At 32.4% G+C, this 23,467-nt stretch overlaps 1 protein-coding gene across 1 annotated transcript; it reads right to left on the minus strand.

The window, feature by feature from the left end:
- Positions 1–100: 100 nt before the first annotated feature.
- On the minus strand, positions 101–23,460 carry LOC140050968 (phosphatidylinositol 3-kinase regulatory subunit alpha-like). The gene is made up of 21 exons (XM_072095993.1): positions 23,257–23,460; positions 21,888–22,367; positions 21,412–21,474; positions 17,086–17,228; positions 15,939–16,073; positions 14,076–14,190; positions 13,300–13,416; positions 10,995–11,087; positions 10,540–10,638; positions 9,736–9,945; positions 9,087–9,288; positions 8,448–8,542; positions 7,877–7,967; positions 5,890–5,991; positions 5,127–5,307; positions 4,792–4,914; positions 4,399–4,517; positions 3,855–4,031; positions 3,531–3,599; positions 3,057–3,221; positions 101–2,636 (listed from the first exon to the last, which is right to left on the minus strand). Exons 2-21 carry the CDS (start codon positions 22,288–22,290, stop codon positions 2,426–2,428), a joined length of 2,913 nt encoding a protein of 970 aa, XP_071952094.1. The 5' UTR covers positions 22,291–22,367; positions 23,257–23,460; the 3' UTR covers positions 101–2,425.
- Positions 23,461–23,467: the final 7 nt, after the last annotated feature.

Below are 23,467 nucleotides of genomic sequence, written 5' to 3' on the forward strand. Positions count from 1 at the left end.
ACATAATACATGTAGGGCCCTTAGTTTTTAATGGAACTAAGAATGATTGAGATATTGTTATACTGTGTTTTTCCAATTACAGTATTAGTACCCATTGAACATTGCAAGCACACGAAATAAAAGTGGCAAATATTATTGTAATATGTACAAACCAATATGAGTGTTTTAACAGCCGATTCTCGGTACTGTATCTATTTCCGAAGTATCATAGGAATATTAATGGTAATAGAACATCGCGTGTATCTAGTAGGCCTATCCTTACATGATACAGGCACCACATGTGATATAAATAAGATGCTGTATTACCAAATATTCCTATCATACTTCGGAAATAGATAGTATGTGGAGATACATAATAGGGAATTGGTTGGTTTTAAACTGATAAATCACAATGAAATAAACAAGACAACCATCTTTTTAACCCTTGTCACTACGTATTTTAATATTAGAATTCCTAAACGCACAAATAGCAAAGATACAAAACACGACAATAAGCACTACATACACATAATAGGAAGACAAGATTTCCAAATAATGGAAATTTAATATAAAAAGATAAATGTTGATTTATAAAATATTAGACAATGAAAGAGGTGAATTAGTTAGACTGTGGACCTTAGGATCAAAACTTAAATGACACTTAATATTTTCCTTTCAATTTCACATTGGTTCTCAATTTTAAACAAGATCCGATTTGTATATTTTTATCAAATATTTACAGTTTATGAATATTAATGTAAAATAAATTGTTTTTTATTATTATTAATTTTTTTTACATAATAAGCCAAATATATAATACACAAATATGTTTTCATGCGATTGCAATTTATACTTATCTTATATTAAAAAGTGAGCTGCCATTTGAAAGTACTCAATGATTATTTTTCTATATTTTTAAATAATTTCAATACTTATATGCCAATAGTATCTATACAAACCATTATATAAATTGTATTTTTTTAAATAACTTCATCAACCTATAAAGAAAATTAGAGATTAGAAAGAGTGTGTCTCATTTTGTAAATATTATAATTTGTGTAAAAAAGTGGAGTAAACAACTAGTAATATTATTTATGCTACAGAAATTTTGCTAGATATGCGTGTAAAAATACTCAGCAGTAAAAATACACAGCAGTAAAAATAGACTGCATTAAAAATATATACAACTGCATAAAATGATATATGAAATATACAGTACTTTAAATCACCGAATTTATGAGCTAATCATTTCAAAAAGAAATAAGTGTATTTTGAAGGTGATATGGATATTATTCTAGGCACCAAGCTAGGTCTAAGAATAATGAGTACACAAACACAATCCAGTCTTCACTTGTTATCAAGGAAATCAAGATAATTTGTAAATTTGGGAAATAAAAACAAAACAATTGTTTTTTTAGATGAACTAACTAGCATATAAAATTATTTAGACGATTGTAATTAAACAATGGGTTTATAAATTACAAATGGCAAGTACTAAAATACAGAGATTGTATGTACTCTACCAGATAAACTGCTCAGTGTCCTACATTTTAAGATGAGCACATTTTTCCAACGTAGTCTGTGTAGTCTACTATATAAACTGCTCAGTGTCCTACATTTTAAGATGAGCACACCTTTCCAACGAGGTAAATGTAGTCCATGTATTCTATTAGAGAACCTGCTCAGTGTCCTACATTTAAACTATGAGCACATTTTTCCAACGTAGTCTGTGTAGTCTACTAAATAAACTGCTCAGTGTCCTACATTTTAAGATGAGCACATTTTTCCAATGAGGTAAATGTAGTCGGTGTAGTCTACTAAATAAACTGCTCAGTGTCCTACATTTTAAGATGAGCACATTTTTCCAACAAGATAAATGTAGTCGGTGTAGTCTACTAAATAAACTGCTCAGTGTCCTACATTTTAACATGAGCACATTTTTCCAACGAGGTACCGTAAATGTAGTCCATGTAGTCTACTAGAGAAACTGCTCAGTGTCCTACATTTTAACATGAGCACATTTTTCCAACAAGATAAATGTAGTCTGTGTAGTCTACTAGAGAAACTGCTCAGTGTCCTACATTTTAAGATGAGCACACCTTTCCAACGAGGTAAATGTAGTCCATGTAGTCTACTAGAGAAACTGCTCAGTGTCCTACATTTTAAGATAAGCACATTTTTCCACCGAGGTAAATGTAGTCCATGTACTCTACTAGAGAAACTGCTCACTATAGTGTTCTACAAAATTTAACACGAGTACAGCATTTCCTTATACTAAGCTATCTTAAATGTTAGGTATTCTACAAATAAGTCAAGTACATTTTTCAAGGAGTCTATGTACTATGCCAGTTTAACTGCACAGTATTATACAAAAATTAAGATGAGCACATTATTCTTAACCAAGGAAGATTATGCACCAATGTGTACACTGTGATTTCATTAAAAATTATGTGTACATGTTTTCATCAGGTGGAGGGGGTCCATACACAGGGTAAGCTAACGTGGTGTCTAACTCGTCATTGTGCTGGGCAAGAGAGCTTTCTTGGTACGCCAGCACAAGCTCTTTCAATGTCTTGTACAGATTATAAGGCTCGGCAAATCCATATCCTGTGTCTGTGAATATTATCTTACAATGTCTTGTCTCTCTTTCTTTAGCACTGTAAAAACAGATTAAAAAATATTTAATTTTTATATTCTGTTATCACCCTTTTTAATCTATTCAATAACTTGTTATAACTACATTTTTAATATGTTTTGCTATATGTTATTATATATTATACGCAATACACAAATTAAAAACTACTGATATGAAATGACAAAAAGGATAACAAAAATATTAATAATATTGAAATGGGTAAATTTTTTTTAAAATTTACATTACAAACAAATTAATCTCAAATTATCAAACACAAAAAAATAACTATTAAAAATGATAATCCCATAATAAACCCATCTTTTTTCTTTGTAATTTCTTTCTGTTTTTTCTCTCTTTTCAATCTTTTGATTGTAAAAGCGTTTTATAAATTGAACAACATTAACATAATGTCACATAATATATGAAAAGTATTGATACTTACACAATAGAGCATGCGTAACCGTCTTGTCTACTACTCTGGCGAATTAGGAAAGTTCCCTTAGCCTTGCCGTGCAGTAGGTTCTCGGCATCAGCACGAGTCAGATTCGGTACGAACCATAAAGTTTCATCGTGATGAGGAAGATCAGATCGCAATTGATTGTGACTACTACAATAGAAAAAAGATTTATTAAACTTGGCTGCAAAATCTAAAAATTGTGATATAAAAGTTAATAATAATTATTAAAATTGCAAATAAAATAATATTTAATAATAATTGTTTTTATACGAGACTCTACATCTCACTATGTCGGTTGGTTGGTCAGTCAGTCTGTCGGTAAACACTAACTCAAATTTGCGCACGCGACTGCAGCCATGTATATGGCCTTGCTCAAAGAGAACATGTATAATAACACAAAATATGTTGATGAATTAAATTTTGTTAATATTTAATGATAGATATATACAAAAGGTCTACCTTTCTACATTCTCCATAGTCAGCCAGCTATTAATGTCTTCTCTTTTTACACCTTTCATTCCTAGCCACCTGTATACAAAAATAACATGTAAATTAAATTATAAAATAAATAACAACTGTAACATTAAATTTAATTTTTTTACGTAAGTAAGTAAGTAAACCCCTTTGGTGTCCCTGAATAGGAGTTGGCCATAGTGATAAAACTAATAATAGGAGTGTCCCTTTAATAGGAGTGTCCCTTTAATAGGAGTGTTCCCTAAATATACATGTCACAAAAAAAGGGTTTCACTGTAGTGAAGTACTATATCATATATTAGGTCTTACATAATGCATTGGTCTCTGATCTTTTTCAATTCCATTATAACTGGTTTAATGCTGTTCATATTTCTGTCCATTCCCCTATTTGTGTTGATCTGTTCTTGTAGCTCATCATTTAACGCTTGCTGGTGTTCACGGATTTCACTCATGCGTGACTGCAATAATTCATAATTTCTCAACAGCCTGAGAAAATAGAAAATTAATCTTTAGAATTTATATTCAATAATGGATATGTACAAAATATATTTTACTATAAACAATTCTAAAAACATAACAGCATCACATCATGCAACATAATCAATACATTGAAACAATAATACACCACTGCTATGAATAAGGAAAGTGGTACTGTGGCTTTGTGGTTGACATGCTTGTTAATAATCCCAGGGTCCTGTGTCCAAATCCTCTCATAGTTTATCGCAATTTTTTTGACAGCCTCATATGAGACTAGGTTAAGCATGGGTTTCCCATCCTGTAATTAGTAAGTTGTGTACTTGATATTTATTTGCTGGGAGATTAAAAAATAAAATAATACAAATATTATACATACTCTGGTAAATCTTTTGGGTTAGCTTCCTTCTGGTTCTGTAGGTGAAGTTCCATCTGCTCTTCAAATACTTTTATTGTTTCATTGAATGCATCAGATGCCTGCTGCTTTAATTGAATTTCCTATACAAAAAAAATACAGATTATCATGATTTGGTATAGTATCCACTCACAAAATGTTTTTTAAAAAAATGCACTACACAGCTGTAGAGATATGGTTTAAATACTTTCAAAAGCAACTTTGAACAGCAAATAAAATAAATAAAAACATTAATATTACTTTTGAAAATAACTTCTCTATAATTTACACTATGGTTTTTGTAAAGCAATCTGGATGCATTTCTAATTTTTAGAAGGATGAGGTGCATTTTTTACTAACATATCAGTTATGGCTTACCTGCTGTGTCTTACTATATTCATCATACCATTGGTCGTACTGCTTTGTTTTCGCAAGATATTCCAAGTTCTTTTCTAGTAATCTACTAATAACCAATTCAATACTCGTTTCTGCTTCATGGTCCTGTCAAAAATAGATTAACAAAATTAATTATTTATCATTCTACATCATTATCAATGAACCAATTCTGTGTTAAGAGTATTGGTGATTGTAGATGTTTTAAAGATGATTCACAATTTAAACTCTTCATTAAATAATGAATTCTTTCAATATAAAATATAGATGGCATCAGCAATATTGTCTATACATAATTCAAAACACATGGTAGTACTTACACTTTCATACTTAGAAACAGACTGTACAAGCTTTATATCTAAATTAGCGTTGTACTGTGCTAAGGAATGTGAACGATAATGATTGATTAAATCTGGTACTGAATGAAACTTAAGTGGTTCTGAGAAGCCATACATTCTGTTTTTATGAAAGATCTTGATCAGTTTATTGCTTCCACCCTTCCTGTAATAAATAAATATGATATTAAGGGGACACTTTGTTGTCCAGAACGTACCTCCTAAAGCTTGGTTCCCACTAGAACGTAACGCAAGGACGTAAACGCAACGCAAGCGTTTTAACCAATAACAAGCGAAGTTATAGACAGTTAGCAATTACAAGCGAATAAGCCATCGCTTGTGATTGGTCAATTCACTTGCGTTGCGTTGCGTCGCTAGTGGGAACCACGCTTTAATAGGGGTTCTACTGTATTAAAAAATACAAATTAAAATATGTATATCTTTTGTCTTTTCCCAATAAATTAGTCTTATTGAACACTAAAAGACTTTTAAAATACATTTTAGTAATACAGAGCATCTTTTATCTCATGCAAATGAGGGTCATGCTCTCTAGGGGTACTGAATCTAACAAGCACTTTTTTGAACGAAATTGCTTTCACATCAAATGTGCTTTTATACTTTTTTTTTTTACCTTATCATTGGTTTGGGTTTTGTCAATCAGAAATAGAGAGAATTGCTATAACCAGCCAGATAACTAGAATAGGTTAGTATACAATTATTATATATATATTTTGCTGTAATTTCTTACCTCAATGTGAGTGTATAGTCACCATGAGTTGCCTTGGTTGATGCATCTCGTACCAGAAATGTGCCATCTGGCATGTCCTTCAATTTCTCATTGGCATCCTCCCTATAAGATAAGATACATTTATTGTCCTTAACCAATTTTTATTTACTTCTAAATGTTGGCACATACAGTATAACAGTGAAAATATATATAAAAATACAAAAACTATATGAATAAATTATTGACGGTATATAAAAACTACATACAAATAAATTGTCATTAATATATATCATAAATATCTTTATTCTTTATTTCAAGCCAACAGTGTAAAACACCAATAACAGGTTGAAAATAAAATAACTAAACTATAAAATATAAGCCAATATAAATATATACAAAAATGTAAATAAGATTATTTAAATACTTTCATTAATAATACATTTAAATTGAGAGAAACTACAGTTAAAGATATCTAAATAATTATTTTTTTTAAAGACATATAAAATATATATGTAAAGCTATGAAATATAAAAAATTAATGTCAAAATATAAATTCACTTCAGCGCTAGAAGACGCCGAGTGCGATGAGTACATTAGTCTCCTCATACAGGGATGTCACCAGCTTTTTGGAGTGCCGGTCGGCAAATTTCCCGGGGGAGGGGGTTAACCCCGGGGTATCTCTCCCCCCCCCCCCCGGGGTTTGTCGTTATTTCAGCGAAACATAAAGAATTAGGAAAATAAATAACAACAAATTGCGTCAGGTCTAGGCCTAACCTTGTACCATCGGGGAGTCGCCGTTATTATTCGCGAAAACCAAAAAACGCTCACGAAATGAAAAGCAATAGATCGCGTCAGGCTTAGGCCTTGCCTTGTAGACACTACGACCACTAAGGCCTAGCCAAGGCTTAGATAGATGCCCCAAAACCCAAAATCTGAATTCCACAAAAACGGGCGCTTCTTTATTTAGGCCTAATCCCTAATCAAATAATGTAGATAAATTATTAGCCTAGACCTTACTACTTGTTGCTCGATATATGTTCATGTTCTTTTGCGCGAGAGTTTTTTAGCGTATTCGCGAATTCCGGATTTTTTGTTTCACAACTGTGCGGCAAGCATGTAGAGTGCATGGCCGGCAAGAACAGAGACACGTGTTTATGGGTTAACTCAAAGATAGTGTCCTACTACACTATCTTTGGTTAACTGAAGTTCAGCAACCTGAAGTTATCCCAGGGACGTGTAATTATTGTACCATGCTCGGCGATCATAAACGAACGAACTTGCCCGGTCTCACTGAACCATGCGCATGTTTTTTTATTTTTTTTAATAGTTCGTAGAGTACAAAAATGTAAAACTAGTAACATAATATAATTAAAGCAGGGTGACAAAACATTCAGCAATTAAAAATGATTTTGTTTGGGTCTATGTAGTTATACATTTTTAATTACTGCGTACTTGTTTGTATTTTTAATCTGTGCAAAATAAAACGCTTGAATGGTCGCTATGTGAACTTTAAACTTGTACACTGTGCTGTGTAGCACGTTGTTCGCCATGACTCACAAGCTGTAACAATGAATACCAGGCCAGGGTAGGCCTGGTATTGTGTTACAAATAAAGTAACGTACGTAACCACGGGAAAATTTGCTGTAGTCTTTTGTCTTATCTATATGAGGCTAGCTTGTCTGTTATTAACGATGTGCTAGGTAAAATGTTTTAGTACGAATTTTAGTTAGGCCTAGGCCTAAGAAATATCGTAATGATTAATAAATAATAGTGGTGGTCGGCAGCCTGTAAATCCTGGTCGGAAATGTTGAGTGCTGGTCGGGGCCGACCAGCGCCGACCAGCGTGGTGACATCCCTGCTCATATAACCCAAATATATTGCACAAAATATAAACATTTAAAAGAAAATGCATAAATGCATATGTAACAATAATGTGTAGAGAGTTCTCAAGCAATTTATCAGTTCATTTTTTAATTAATAATTACATAAAAATTCTCTTCTTTTTTACCTTGATATGTCTCCCCAGTACCAATCACTGTCTTCCATCGAGATGCTGGCTTCTTTGCGAATTGGTTGCCGTGGCAGCGGTGGTGGTACATCTGATTAAAAATAATATTAAAGACATAATTTGGGTTTCAAATTGGCAAATAAAGATGCAACTAAAAAAATGACAATTTTTCTGAATAAATTTGAATTGGCTATGGTGGCCAATGCTTTATCACAATGCAAAGCTAGTTTTATCATTTTGCCAGCAGCTGTTGAAATAACATTGCAAATAACTAACAAGCTTAGCTTCCATATTTGTAAATGTATAATTCAAATCAATTCAATTCAATTTCATTTTAATTCGGAAATATCATCCATATTAATAAACTAATAAACAGAAAAATTGTAAACTTTAATATATAGAATGCTTCTCCATCTACAATACATTTCGGAGTTATGGAGCATATGTTTGCAAACACAAGCTACAAGGATGTTACCACTATTCAACATACGTTGCATGAAACCATAGGTAGATTTTCGCATACTGATCATGTGTTAGTGAATTAGTGAACAGATTAGAAAGCAATACATACTTGACATTGTATCCTTTGAACTAACACCCCAGTCTATCCTCTCTATCAACCACAATATGATCACTCGATGAATTTCAGAATTGTTAATAACTTCTCTGCAACAATTAATAACAGTAATAAAATAATAAACAAAACGATGATGCGTTATTATGACACAAGTAACTGGAGATCAACATACAAATATTCAAAACACTAGTTATTTAAACACAAAAGTGTAAACTATTAAAATTTCAAATATAACAGCATTTGAGCGACTCTTAAATAATAGTAAGTTATCTAGAAGACTGAATGTACAGTACAATGTCAAAACTACATTTTGATTGGATAAGTATTCCTTATTGTAATCACCAATTGGTTTACAGATATTTAATACATTAATCATTATACAAAAGGAGTACTTATATAACTTGTTAGTATTAAGTATCGTAGATTAGAAATAATAAGGACATACATGTATAAAGATACTGATGTAAGCAAATAATCCAGTTGTTGAGTGAGTTGTTAAAATGCTGCTTTATTGTTGGAAGTTCATTCAAAATAAAACTGCCTTGTGGATTGTGTGTGTATCTTATATTTCAACAAGGGATTTCAATAGTTATTTTCAACCATAGGAGTAGGAGAATAAAGAGGAAAACTTACAGAATACAATCCCTTGGTGGTCGAAGCAGAATGTGGCAGAAGACAGAAGCAAGTTTCTGTGGTCCAACTTTGTTGACCAGTGAGTGCTGACAGATGCGTGTGAAGTGCTTCATTAGGTACCTAAGTGTTGACCTGTGAGCCACTGTTAAGGACTCAACCAAATCATTAAGTCTCTCCACTTTTTCCATTTCATTCCTTATTGCTGTAAATCAAGATAGGTAGATAGATAGGTGTCCATTTCTTTATTAAACAATATACACGTAAATTCTTATTCTTTATTTTTATTTACCCTAAGCAAATATGGTTCAACCAAAAATCCATTTGCATTTGCTTTAATTAATTCTTTTTCAGGATGACAATATATATTTAAATGATCTGGGATATTATTCTGTTTACACACAATATACATTTGACTGCACTACTGCATCACAGGAGGCTTGACAATGTCATATTGGTATTTTTGGTAAAAGTATAAAGATTCATTAGTAGCTAGTAAACAGAGGGGTTGATATGCCTTACTGAACACGCCCAAACCCATTTAAATTAGCTCGCATATAACGGTAAATCGTTAAACTAGCTGCGTTAGTAACTAGTTAAACGGAGTAAAAACATTTGGGCACGCTCCCCTACAGTACATTTGTTTACTTACAATTGGCTTCTATAAAATCAGAGTACAGATCATGTGATATGACAGGATTCGGTAATTCTCGTAGGTAACGCTTTAGTACACCAGCAATACAATGAATATCGTGAACGTTGTCTAGATCCACTGTGTTTGGGTTTTTATTGAATTGTTTCTTAACCTGATTGACTGTGAGCGTTGCAGATGACGTCCTGTACAAACCCTCTGAATTCAAACCTATTTAAATGGAAACAAACTTGTTTAAAGATCATAGAGTGAAAAATACACAAATACACTACAAACCATGTTACTTTCACTACTAAACTAAACAATGTTGAAGATGGCATGAATTGGAAAAAAACTGAATGGAACACAATATCATTTTACAGTTTTATAAAGACAGAAGTTATTTTAAAGACCCTTTTAAATGCTTACATTCATTCTTTAAAAATGCATTCTGAAGAACCAAACTTCCCAGAAAATTTGAAAAGTGTTTATAGTGAGAGTTGATAGAAAACATTTATATAAATTGTGTAGTGCGCAATAACAATAACACACAATTAGTTTATATGTTCTTTTCAATTATTTACACAGTACAATTTCTTAAATAGTTAAACAAAGAATTTCTGACTTCATTTATTTTCAAAATACCTGAAAATATCTTTAGGAAGAATTACCAATTAATACTTGTACAAATAATGTATTACTATTCTTTATCTTATTTCATACGCATAAAAACAGCGAGCAACTCGCTAATTACAGGATGGATAAACTATTTAAAGCTTAGGGAGTGAAGTTGAAAGAGTCATTAAACAACGACAACATGTTTACCTCTTTCTTCAATTGCTTCAACACATTTGACTACTACAAGAGGTGCTGGGTCACTTGCAGGGTCAAACTGCTCAGATAAATCTCTTGAAAAGACATTTCCTGTACACAAAAAATTTAATAAATCATTTACTAAAGAAATTTTCAAATTATGGAATACGTAATGGATGTAAAGAATGTCCAGCATTGGTACTGTACTGTAGTTTGTGCTTAACATGTTGGTTTAATAGTGCGGGTCTTTGAAATTCAAAATGTCATGCTGTATGTGTGAAACAAGCACTGTGAATTTTATTGGGAACATGTCTACTTTGTATGTATTTCCAGGGCACTGTGTTCAAATGATTGCAGTATGACAATACATGGATTATTCCATAACTAAATCTTGTGAAATGTATCTGATAATACCTAACACATCCATTAAATGCACTCCACTATAAACCAAAGTGTAAAATACATACGTTTACAAAAACTATTACTTCTGATCGAGGATGAAATATTACAGACGGGCAAACCAGTCATTGCACAGCTTCTGTGACATATAAGACCACACTCTAAACAAGACAAGAATCATTCTAAAATTATATACAGTACTATATATTATTTAATATATTATAAAAATAATACGGTGACCCTAAACAGCGTATGCTGACAATCTTGATGAGTAACAGTGGCTGTCTGTAATCCCCTACTACGCTCGCGCTAAGGTCAAATTTTCGTTCGCCAAAATGGCGAAAGGTTTTGAAAAACATTAGCCAAATTGAAAATCCTTTAGCCAAATTTAAAAAACCTTAAAAAATTCGCAAAAATGTTTATTAAATAAATAATGTATGTATTTGTTTGTTATTTTACTTCTTTTACATTTATATTATTATTATTTATCCCAATGAAGCTGGTTTTCGTTACCGCGATTTTAACACGTTCGTGAAATTTCAAAAAGTGACGTGTCTTTGAAGTTAAAAATATACTATTTCTTATGTACCCATGAGAATAAAAATTATATGCCTGGAAAGATCTTGTTTAAGGGATTATTTTTATATATTTTTAATCTATGTTTATTAAATATTTTAATAGAAAACACGAGTTAAAAATGAGGTACAAAAGCCGGCGAGCCGAAATCTGCGCGCTAAAAATAACTTCGGAAAACACCTACCCATTTTCGCACCCGATCGCACGAGGTCCATAATAGGTGGTGGAGTAATTTTTGTTGCATGTTATCAGGCTTTAAATACTCTTTATTTTGATATGTAAATCGGTTATTATTATTATGTACATCCGCCTCATATGTCAATTTTAACGATAACAATTTTTTAGCCTTTCTCATTATCAAAATCTGGCTAATTTAGTAATGAATTAAAGCTAATTTATATTTCTGTTTGATAAACCACATCGTTTTATTTGACTTTGCGTGGACCTGGTGCGAAGAAGCCAACAAGACCAACCACTGAAAAAAATAATCCCTACCATAAATATCAGTGTTTACCATTTTCCTTACGGGGGATTCAGTTCTCCGCTTATTACTAAATTACCGTCGCCTAGGTATTAGCGCGTTAATTAATGATTGGATAACCCCCGCACAGTGGACTGTTCCATTTTCTGAACTAGTATTCACCGCACACGAGGCATGTCGAAAAATGTCGCCTCTCATCATGGAATACTTGCTTCGAAACGTCAATTTTACCTATTTATTAAATTATTTAATAAGTGGAATATTTATCAATCTATTATATAAAACAAGTACGTTAGGAAGAAATGTACCACAGAAATTTAAGAAGCTTTGAATTTGCTATGCAGCGGCCGTAACCCATTCTATGAAGGCGGCCGAAACGCACTTTGGCCAGGGTTGCCGTTGTAGTATACGTTGTTTCTTAGCTATTCAATTTAAAGCGCAACTTTCGGTTAGAATAATCGAAAGGGAAATAAAATTAAACATGTTAACATTATACTATTGAGGTAATTACTTTGTTAAATTTAAAATTCCCCTTTTTAAATAACAGAACAGCCTCGTTTACGGAAGTCTTCGTCCACATGTTTCTGTTTACATTTTCTTCTCGAAGTTCATTTTCTACGTCGAAGAATAGGGACTTCCCCTTTTATTCGCTCATCATCACGTCGACGACGACCGGCCACGAACCAATCACATTAACTGTGTGTCATTAAAACGTCATCGAGGCACGCTCTGCGCATGTTTAAACAGAACTAAAAAAATGAACACGGCGATCGTGACGTCGTCACATAAAATGCTGTTGTGGTAAAAAGTGTACCCGAGTCAGAAAGTACCGAAGTGTGGCGAATTCTCGCTCCCATAAGAAGTCACGCCGACCAGGCTAGGCCTAGGCTTGGAAATGTATTTTCGCCAATTTGGCGAACGAGGCAATAATTATTTTCGCCAAATGGAGACTCCAGTCGCCATTGGCGAATTGGCGAGCGGTTAGCGCGAGCCTAGCCCTACTCGTCTCGAAAGATGTACTAGGTTCTTTAAAGTGCACATGAGCCAGATGTGTACACTGGACCTACGGTTTATAGTCCTTATCCAAGAAGACTTGTTTTACCACCTGAACCATGGAGCGAGTAAGGCTCGAACCCTTGCCGATGTTAATATGGCAAGGTATTACAGTTCCACGGTCTTAACCGCTTGGCCACTCACCGCTATAAACCGCTTATAAACGTTATAAGATAATAGTTGAGTCTGAACATCCGGTTTTAATGCCACAGATTATTGGGGTTATATAAGTAATCTTTAATGTGGGTTTTAACATAGCCTACCTGAACATTGTAGGCCCTGTCGAATTAGACCAAACATGAACTTATGACATTTATCACACCATTCCATAGTAGAGAAGGTATGCTCCCTTAATGTATGCTCTACTGCTGTATGATGTACTGAAATAATAATTAACAATAAAGTATTTAGAACATTCAAAGTTGTGCTGGACGCTACAGAACTAAAAAGAGAGTTTGCATCTTATTAGAAAATCTTTTGATATCGAGTAAGATGTATTTTTGGTTTACATTGCACTGACTTGATATGCATTAGGTTTGGTTGATCAGTCCACAGTTATGGAGGCCAACCTTGCATATTGGGTGGTAATATTCATGGATGTTATTTCCGCCTCAGTATCTTCTTCTTATTTTCAATCATATACGGAAATTATATATTATACCATAAAGTTCATGATTTTTTGTTATTCATATTGTATGTTTCCTGTTTATCTCATCTCTCATTATCTTATCGGTAGCACTGTCTGGAAATGTTATACTATGAATAAATATGATTACATGAAGTTTTCTTGATTAATTTCAGATTAATTATAATTAAACATCTTTCCTCGTAGGTGTATTATAATCAATATCTAAAACCATTCAAGCAGATAAAGGTCATTAACACCATGTTGCAATATGAATAAATTATGCTCCACACATTTTTTAGTAAAGTCATGAAAATTAACTTTTTCCAATTAAAGCTTATCAAAACCTATTAGGTACCTGAAATAACACTGAATCTGTAAAGAACACTCAAATATTGTGAAAACCATACTTACCATCTACAGACGCTGAGTGTGATGTCACTTGTTTTTTTAATGAGGTACCCTTTGCTAATTCATCTCTTGTTATCAACAGACAATTGCGGTGAAACTCATCACCTATTCCCATTTTCTAGAAAAAAAACCCATTAAAACATTAGAGGTAATCGACTGGGCACTTTACTCCCACTGCTCGCATATAAACAGAGATGTTTTAGGAAAGACTACATCTGCTGACTATCTGCTTAAAACAGCCCAGTTAAATACTCCTATTTGATTAATAATTAGTTAATTATATTTATTCTCAGATGAAATGAAAGAGGAGCTAATATTTATGACCAAAATATAGGAAAATATTAAACAGAGAAGCCAAAAGATAACAACAATTTTGGTAGAGCCATTCTTATAAGAAGGTAAATAGGCCTAGTAGAAGGAAGTAAAATAAATGGCAAGGTACTGTTGGTACAAATTGAAAAAAAAGCATAAACACAATCAAGTATCATTGTCATCCTGGTTTGCAGTTCGAGTCCGAGAACACGTTTAAAGGTTATATTATGGACGGGTAAATGCTAAACTGCACAAACATTGAGATAAAAACCCATGTCGTGAAAAAAAAGGATATAATGTGAAGAAATATACAGTGAAGGAAATATACAGAAAAGGAAGATGATGAAGTTAAAAGGGCCATGTTGTGTCTAAAAATGTTAATAGTATGTACCACTTACTTCCTTATGGATTTACATACAAATGTATGATTGTGTAATTTAATGGATGCTATATTTATGATAATTGAGATTATTTTAAAACTGTGAAAAAGTCAATTATTTTCACAATCTAAAAACTTAATTTCATTTTATTTTGTGATGAGATAAGATTGTGGATCTATCTGAAAGAATTTGATATCTTCACATTCTGTTCACATTGAGTCTGTCAGAATTTGGTGTAGACCGGAGAAAACAGAGCTGCTTTCGCACACATACATTTTGACATCTAAATCAAATTAGTAGTTTTTATATTTAGCATTTTTCGGTACCCTGATACTAAAAATCTGCATTACAGTTTTTGCCCTGTTTCCGGTTCCCGTGTTTTCCTGTTTTATTTTTTAGTTTTTATGGGCTGCCTTATACTGTACTGTACAAGCTTTTTGATTTTTTGGAATGTTTTCCCTCCCTATTATTTTAATCATATTCACTGTTTTTATTTCTTATGAAGTAAAGAAAAGAAATAAATGTTACTTTGATTGATTGATTGAATGTGAATGTTTAGATATTCTTAAACACTATGCCAATGTTCCCTAATTTTTTATTCTTCCATCAGACAGGAAATCGTCCTCAATGTGAATGTACCTTTACAAATATTTACTAAACCAACAATGCAATTAAAATGATATTGATACATAATGATAAACATAGACAGAAAACAAAACATAAAACAATATTACATTATTTATTAGATGATTCACATTTTATGTCACATTTAACAGGATAACAAACAATGAACTGTTTCTTCAAAGAAATTCAATTGCAGAAATTAATTTGAAGTAAATGGATAATTGTAAAAGGAACCTCCGACGCAGACTTGTGTCTCTTACGTTAAATAGGCTATTTAAAAACAACCTACAAAATTCATTACGTTTTAAAGAAGACAATATAGGACTTTTTATTGTACATTTTTTATTCATACTGTATTGGCTTATACTGTAAATTAAAAATAACTGAAAATTACCCAGAAAAATTAATAAAATGAAACTTCAAATAATATCCAAATAATTTCAAATTAATGCACAAAAAAAACCAGTTTGAAACTGAAAAATATCAAAGCAAAAAGGATAGATTTTCGTTTTTTAAAAGATTACAACCACTATGATATACTGTATCTTACTTGTAAAGCCGTTTCATCTAGGTTGTTCAGTGCATTACCATCAATCTTCTTAGTTTTAAATAAGTCAGCATATCTATAGAGGTTTGTGGCAGCCATCCAATTTAAAATATCCTCCACTGACCATTCTGCTAAATCCTGTGTAATTAAAAGGTTGATTGATTGATTGATTGATTAGCTTTACATGTTAAAAATTAATTATTAAGATGATAGATTATTATTCAAGATGAGAGATTGGGAAACAAAAGTTCATAAATCGATGATGCATGGCCTACTGACGTTTGACAATGACATGTACAGTACAACATACATTTTATATTTTTGATAGGCCTACAGTACATTACTCAAAAGATTCTTTCTTTTTTGTATTGAATGCGTGCAATAAATGTTATAATTTAACTAAATATTGCTAAGAAAAAATATGCAATATAATTAATAGTTAATTTTTTAATTGGCAAACAATATTACTGTACATTAATATTCCATTGTATGTAAATTAAGGGCAAAAAATCCAAATATTAATAACTTGAAAATAATTAAAAAACAAGTCTAGTCATTAAAATCATTTGAGGTATGAAGACTGAGACCTTGTATGAAATGCACACTCTAGTTTTAGAACAGATTTTTTATCTGGAAAAATAATTATTTGCAAAGTCGATATCACATTATTAATACTGTTAAATGTATCTATAATTATTTTTAGACTACACACTCCGCTTTAAAACAATAGCGATAAAAAAAAAAGATTAAAATTTTAATTAATTTTAGAAAGGTTCCATAAAACATTGACCACAGCATGCCATACACTCACCCGTGACCACAAAAATGACAGATATGATCTGTTAAATGTCAACTTGTGTTTATTTGTATATCATTATTAAATTTATTAATTCTATCATCTAAAAACATAATGATTTCATTATAAATTTCAGACAAACGGCTTACGGTTGACTATTTTTTCTTCTTTCTTTTTATGGTTTTTAACAGGTAAATAATTTTTTCTCGACCTAATTTTTCCTCAAAGTCAATCAATTAAGACATTAAAATAATCAATTTAAACAAAAATTGTTTAGCATAAATTATTATTTTTATATTATTTATTTATTTTTTTTTGAGAGGGGAAAACAATATATTTTTTATACAAACTTACAGTAGGCTGTGAAACATCTTCATACATCCTCTTCTGATCACACGGGCATTTGTTACAATACGGTAGGCAGATTAAGTGAAATACGTGCTGGCAACGGTCACACCTTTTTCCAACCTGACCACATCCCCAAATATAATCATTACCTGGAAGGAAACAATATAAGTGTAATAAACGGCCTCCTGATACCTGTATCATAAACAACCACTTTCTACTGTATAAATAGCCATTCTTTGAATTTCAATCAAACATGGCATTTGTAAGATTAGTATTATCTACTTAGACTAGTTAGTGTTACTGAATACTGTATGTATGCATTTATACACCGAGTTCAGAAGCTAATGTTACTTATTCCACTATGCTATGTGTTTGATCATCTTTGTTTGAGCCAGATTGATTTTTCACTATGCAGAATGGTTTTTATTTACTTTTCTATAAATAAACCACTGCTTTTACAGTATTTTCCACAAAAATACAAGAAAAATATGAACATTAGATTACTGACCATTTCCTTTTCACAGGCTACCAAAATACTAATATTAAATTAATTATTAAATGAATTCGCCCACACCTTTATTAAATATTTAAAATGGCAATATTCCTATTAAGCCTCATTAATTATGAATGTATATAGATAAAACAGGAAAGAGCAGTTTAAACTCATTAATTATTCATTCATTATGGAAAGGTTACAACATAATGTATGAAAAACAAGACATGACTTGGCTAAGTATAATAAATCAAAAATTATTACAGACATCACTGATAGTTTCAATTTTTACACATAGCAAAGTCACCATAAGAAGTTTTAAAAATAGTACTTTGTGTTTTTCTTTTGGTACCCATCCTAAGCCCCTCTAATTAGTCGTACACATTATTTTGATTGAATCTTGTAGCGGTTTGTTTGACCACAGAGTACTGTACATTCCATTCTGGGTGAAAATGTTAATATTTGTTATTACCGTCCACCCGCTGATTTAAATGATTTTTTGGGAGCACAAAATTAGAAGAAATGCAGTAAAGATAAAAATATAATTTTTTTTAATCTATTTTAAAATAATTATTTACGCACAGAAACAGGCACAACTAAAACTTAGAATAAATTATGTTAGTATGTTTATTATGGTAATACTTGCATGTCACTATTTGGTTTCCATTGAGTAATAAAATAAGCTTTAATATCTTTGTACTGATGTACAACGTACTCTGTACTCTTGGTAAACACATCAATACAAAACAGTTTTTACTTCCTTGTCAAACTAGACAGTGCTTTTAATGTTATCAATGATTTGTTTGAAACTTAAAATTTGAATTTGAGGAATCGCATGTTTTGTTCCTCATGTACTGTACATGTATTGGGTTCGATATTAAAACCAGTTTTATTTTTAGATTTATCAGTAAATTTTCATTTCTTAAGGTAAATCCAAGGGTAAACTACCTGTACAGTACTGTACAACACAAAAGATGGATAGAATATTAAGTTCAGTATTTAATTTCTCCTAACTTTTTCTAAAACTTGGATCCACCAACAGTAAGGTGAATGAAGGCCTTTTACATTCCTGTTTAACGATTATAGTGAAAATGTTTTACCCGATTACAAACTAGTATATTAGATCTGAACAAGCAAACATCAACCACCACACAAGATACAGTACTTTAATTAATACCGGGGGTCATTTTTAATAATATTTATTATTAACTGGACTAACCAGTTTTTTTAACTAGCCCAAATTCAATTTTACTGGTCATCAAAAAGTGAAAAATTGACAGGCCAAACTGGACCAGGTACGATATTGCAGGCCCATTATTCAGGTTTTACCTAGACCTACAAATATTGAATGACTGTTTTCTCCCAGTCTTAACAACACTCTTAGAAATGTTAACATTTCTTCACACTATCAGTTTCAAAAGACAGTACGTTTTATACAATAGTAAGATTAAGAAACATGCCAAGTACAAGTAATTTCAGTTTTATTCGGTTTATTAAACAATAATTTAATCACTTCAACATCTGGTAACATCGGTTATCAGTAGCTCTTTGCTAATTTTCAAATGTCATTGGGGAGGGATTTTGTCCATGATTTCCCCTAATCAAATGAAATAATGACGTCAGTCCAATTCACAACGATAACCTGTAGTGCTGCCTCATTATACTACTGTTACAGCTAGATGAGAAATTCAAATTAAATGACTGTATTACACTGCAGTAGGTCAGTAAATGCATTCAAATCCCTGCAAGTACTGTATCTGCATTTTACACACTTAGCATTGAAGATAGGTCAAAATTCTTAATCCTACTTTTTGGTTTACAGATTGCAACATCCAACTAGATTTATTTTTAGACTTTGGTTTATTAAAAAAACAATGTATTATTAAGCCAGCATCTTGATAGAACATACATAACAGTAGTCATCTGAAGAAAGATAATGGCAACTAGTCTACATTTTTTTAATTTAAACAATCTGTCAGCACCTGCTTCATAATTATTGCAGAACATTATCAGATGTGTGTAGATACTTTATCAATCAATGTGATAATCCCTTTTTGGCAATTACTGTGTGTGCCAATTACAGTACAGAAAGAAAATACTGCAACTTTACCTACGAAGTAGCTTCGTAGATAGAACGTAGGCTACGTTGTTGGCTTCGTAGGTTCCATTGTTTGGCTTCGTAACCTCAATAAACAACTTTCAATGAGCTACGTTCTGAACTTCGTAGGGAGTTCGTAACCAAAATAAACAACCCTACGATGTTCTTAGTGAAGTAAGGTGTGAAATTAATGTGTTAAATTTAATTGGCGGAGGACAAAGTTGTAAATTAATAAAAAATAAATAATATTTTTTAATAATCGTAATATTTTCCTTCGTGCGTGTTTACCTACTCAACGGCAAATATAAATTTCCCACGATGTATAACGTAGAGAGAGACACGATCCAACACAGGTGAACCGCAACGAACAGGCCAACTAATAAACATAATATAGCGAACGTCCCATCCAGAAACGATGCCGAGAAAAAAAGATCGTAAACAATTCATTCTAAATATAGCATCAGGACGTTCAATCGGTCGTTCAAAAAGACTGCCGACAGAACGACCGTAATTAATACAGACCTAGTTTTTTTTGGGTCACTTGGCATGAAACGCGATACTCTCTGCTTACCGCAATCTCTCACATGTTTTTTTTTTTAGGGTGGCTACCGTCTGACGACGATAAAACAGTAATTAAGATCGTGTACCTGGATTTTGTGTCACATGACATGAAACATAATACTCTCTTTAAACTGCTCAGCTCACATGTTTTTTCCCCTCCAAATTCTGGTCGGGCCTTTTTCTTTATACATGTCGTAATCATTTTAAAAGGCCTATTTATTTATGTTAAATCTTAATATGGAATATATATTTATTTTGCATATATTTTGTTGGTGTCCTAGCCTAGTTGTCGTTGTTTTTATAATTCGCTAACCCAACAAGGTAGGAATAAATAATTTATAGTGTAGGCCGCCAAAACAGGCTAGCTAGGCCTAGCCTAGCCTCGACTCTCTCTACGTGAGCTGATGTCCACCGGCCCGATGTCGTTTCGTCGGCGGATTTCCGTCCAAATTAGGATAACAAACAATACATCGTAGGCTACAAACAATACATCGTAGGAGAGAACAATTACCTACGATGTAGGGCGGCTACAAAAATTGACCTACTATCTTTAGGTAGGATTTTAATTAGCAAACAATACATTGTTTGTTTGCATTGTCCATGCTTCTACGAACCACCCTACGATCGAGGCGTAGCCCAGATTTCATAACAATACATCGTAGGCTACGAACAATACATCGTAGGTAGGAGAGAACAATACATCGTAGGCTACGAACAATACATCGTAGGAGAGAACAATACATCGTAGGCTACAAACAATACATCGTAGGCTACAAACAATACATCGTAGGAGAGAACAATGACCTACGTTCTACCTACGAAAGCCTACGCGTAGATACGAAGCAGTAATTTCTTTCTGTACTGTAGAAAAAAAAAATCAGTGGCTACAAATATTCACAAACCCTGAAGAGAGATATTTACTGTACCTATGATAAACATTTTACTTAATTCAATAAATATTTAAGAATTTCCATTTACTGTATGTAACTAACTGTATACAATGGCAAGAATTATTTAATTGTACAGTAAGGGTGTTTCCCTATAGCCTGTGTGAATTGTGAATATGGCCAGAGTTTCATGCATACTGTACTGTAAAAAATTGTATTTTAATATTAATAATTAACACATTTCATATTCATTTCTCTTGTTCAAAATTCAAAAGCAAACATAAAGTACTTACAATAGGAACAAAGTTTTGGAGATATGAAATATGTATCCGTTAAGTCGTGTATACACTCTGGCTCTAAAACAAATAAAAACAGAAGACAGTAAATTGTCTAAATCTGATCATGAAATCAATCAAATACAGTGCATTTTGTAAAGTTTTATTTATTAATTTAAAAAAAACATTTCAAAAGTGGTTAATATGGGAAAAAGAAATGTGAAAAAAAAACAACTATGCACAAAAACAGACAAATACAGTACAAAACTGATAATGAAAGGTAATATTTTTTACAATTTTGACAAAATATTTACATAAAATATTGAATATACTGTAAGTAATCCAATATTTGTATTTACCCGTATTCTTATTGAGGGTTTTTAAATCAGTTCCTTTAACTGGATACTTTTCTTCAATTCAAATTCAATCAAGATTGTATAAAATAAATATTTTAAAAAAACACAGAGCCTGAATTGCAGATTAACTGTACTTACCACTGTCATTGCCACCTACAGACACATACCCTGAGGTGTCAGGACTCGGTGACCTCGCAGGCCTGACATCAAATTCTGTCCTGTCAGATCCATTGTTATGATTAACAATATTAATAGCAGGAGAATCTGGCTTATCAAGGGAAGAAGGTTTACTCGGGGGTCGACGTACTGGTATTACAATCGTTTCAACATATTTTACAAAAGGACCAGGAAAGCTCCCTCTTTCTTTAGAACGTTCGTTAATACCAGTTAACCATCCTACAGGCTTTTCAACAGTTCCTTGGAAGTATTCAAGTTTTTCCGGATCTTTTACACTTAAAATATCTCCGGCACAGAGTTGTAGATCCTCCTCTGCATCTTTTGGAAAGTCATATAATGCTTCATATTTTACTATTTCTCCCATTTTGGTCACAAAATTGTTATCAAGAATATTGCAGTTTTCAAGGTCCAATAACAAATTGATCAATATAAAATATAAACCTAGACAAAACAATAAAAAAAACATTTAATATATAAAATATTTAATAATCTGTTTCAACCTCCAGCTTCTGTCCTTCATATTCAATTATATTACTTGTCTGTCTACATTAAGTCAGCATACATTGGTAGATATTTGTCCAAAACCATCAAGATAAAAAATTATGGTTTCTTTCAGGTAGGTCAACCGTGCATTTAATGCCTTGTTTTCTATCAGTAAGGTTGACTGTGGCACAAAGATGCATTGTTGACTGTGCAGAGGAGAAACTTGCATTTGATGCACACAGATATTTGGTGTTATAGGGCTATTGGCACAATGAAATGCGTGTCAAATTCATTGTTTCTTATTGGCACGGTCTACCATGCATCTACAGTATAGTTTTTTAGTACTAGTATTAGTAATGCACTGTTTCTTTATTCTATATTTTGGGAGGGGTTTTTTGGTAAAGGTTAAAAAATAAGGACATGCTGGCAACACTAGTCAGTCTGACCCACTGTTAATTATTTAGTGTAGGTGCATCTTAATATAAATTATTACAATATAAATTAATTATAATAGAATAAAAAAACACATTAAAAAAAATTAGACTTATTCTTATTATGCAAATAAAAAATAATTTAAAAAAATAACCACTTCCATATAGGCCTAGGCTAAATCATTAAATGAAATCAAATCCCCTGCCTCCACCCTTCTGCCACGAGTAATTCTCGCTTAATGTGGCTAGCCTACAAACACAGTACGCTGTGTACAGTGTAATACTACTTCCTAGGCCTACTTAGGCTATAGCCTAGCCAGCCTAGGCCTAGGCTAAAAATGATGTGATTGGCTGACTCGAAAAGATACTTTCTTGTGGCGGCCCACCGAGAGACTGAACTCAAGTTTTAACGCTACCTTTGCCAACACGGCTGTCCTATCCACCTGATTGTTCTTGCATTTCATTCGCTACAATAAAAAAATCAGAAGATGCCGAGAGTTATTATGCAGCAGGTAAAAAGTGACTGTTTGAGCTAGGCTCCTTTTCGACCCCTGTAAGCCAGATCAATCCAACACGTCTATCCGCGCGAGAAATAACCAGGAAGTAGGTCTTCGACGACGACGATTT

The sequence above is a fragment of the Antedon mediterranea genome, chromosome 6 (assembly GCF_964355755.1).
Source record: "Antedon mediterranea chromosome 6, ecAntMedi1.1, whole genome shotgun sequence".
Taxonomy (NCBI): Eukaryota; Metazoa; Echinodermata; class Crinoidea; order Comatulida; family Antedonidae; genus Antedon; species Antedon mediterranea.

What these genes read in the sequence shown, in the direction of transcription:
- LOC140050968 (XM_072095993.1), bottom strand. Translation starts at nt 22,290, where the DNA reads ATGGGAGAAATAGTAAAATATGAAGCATTATATGACTTTCCAAAAGAT. An exon ending in ACACTCAGCGTCTGTAGATG is followed by an intron (nt 13,417 to 14,075) that starts GTAAGTATGGTT and finishes TTATTATTTCAG; the next exon opens with TACATCATACAGCAGTAGAG. An exon ending in TGATTTTATAGAAGCCAATT is followed by an intron (nt 9,289 to 9,735) that starts GTAAGTAAACAA and finishes CTTGATTTACAG; the next exon opens with CAATAAGGAATGAAATGGAA.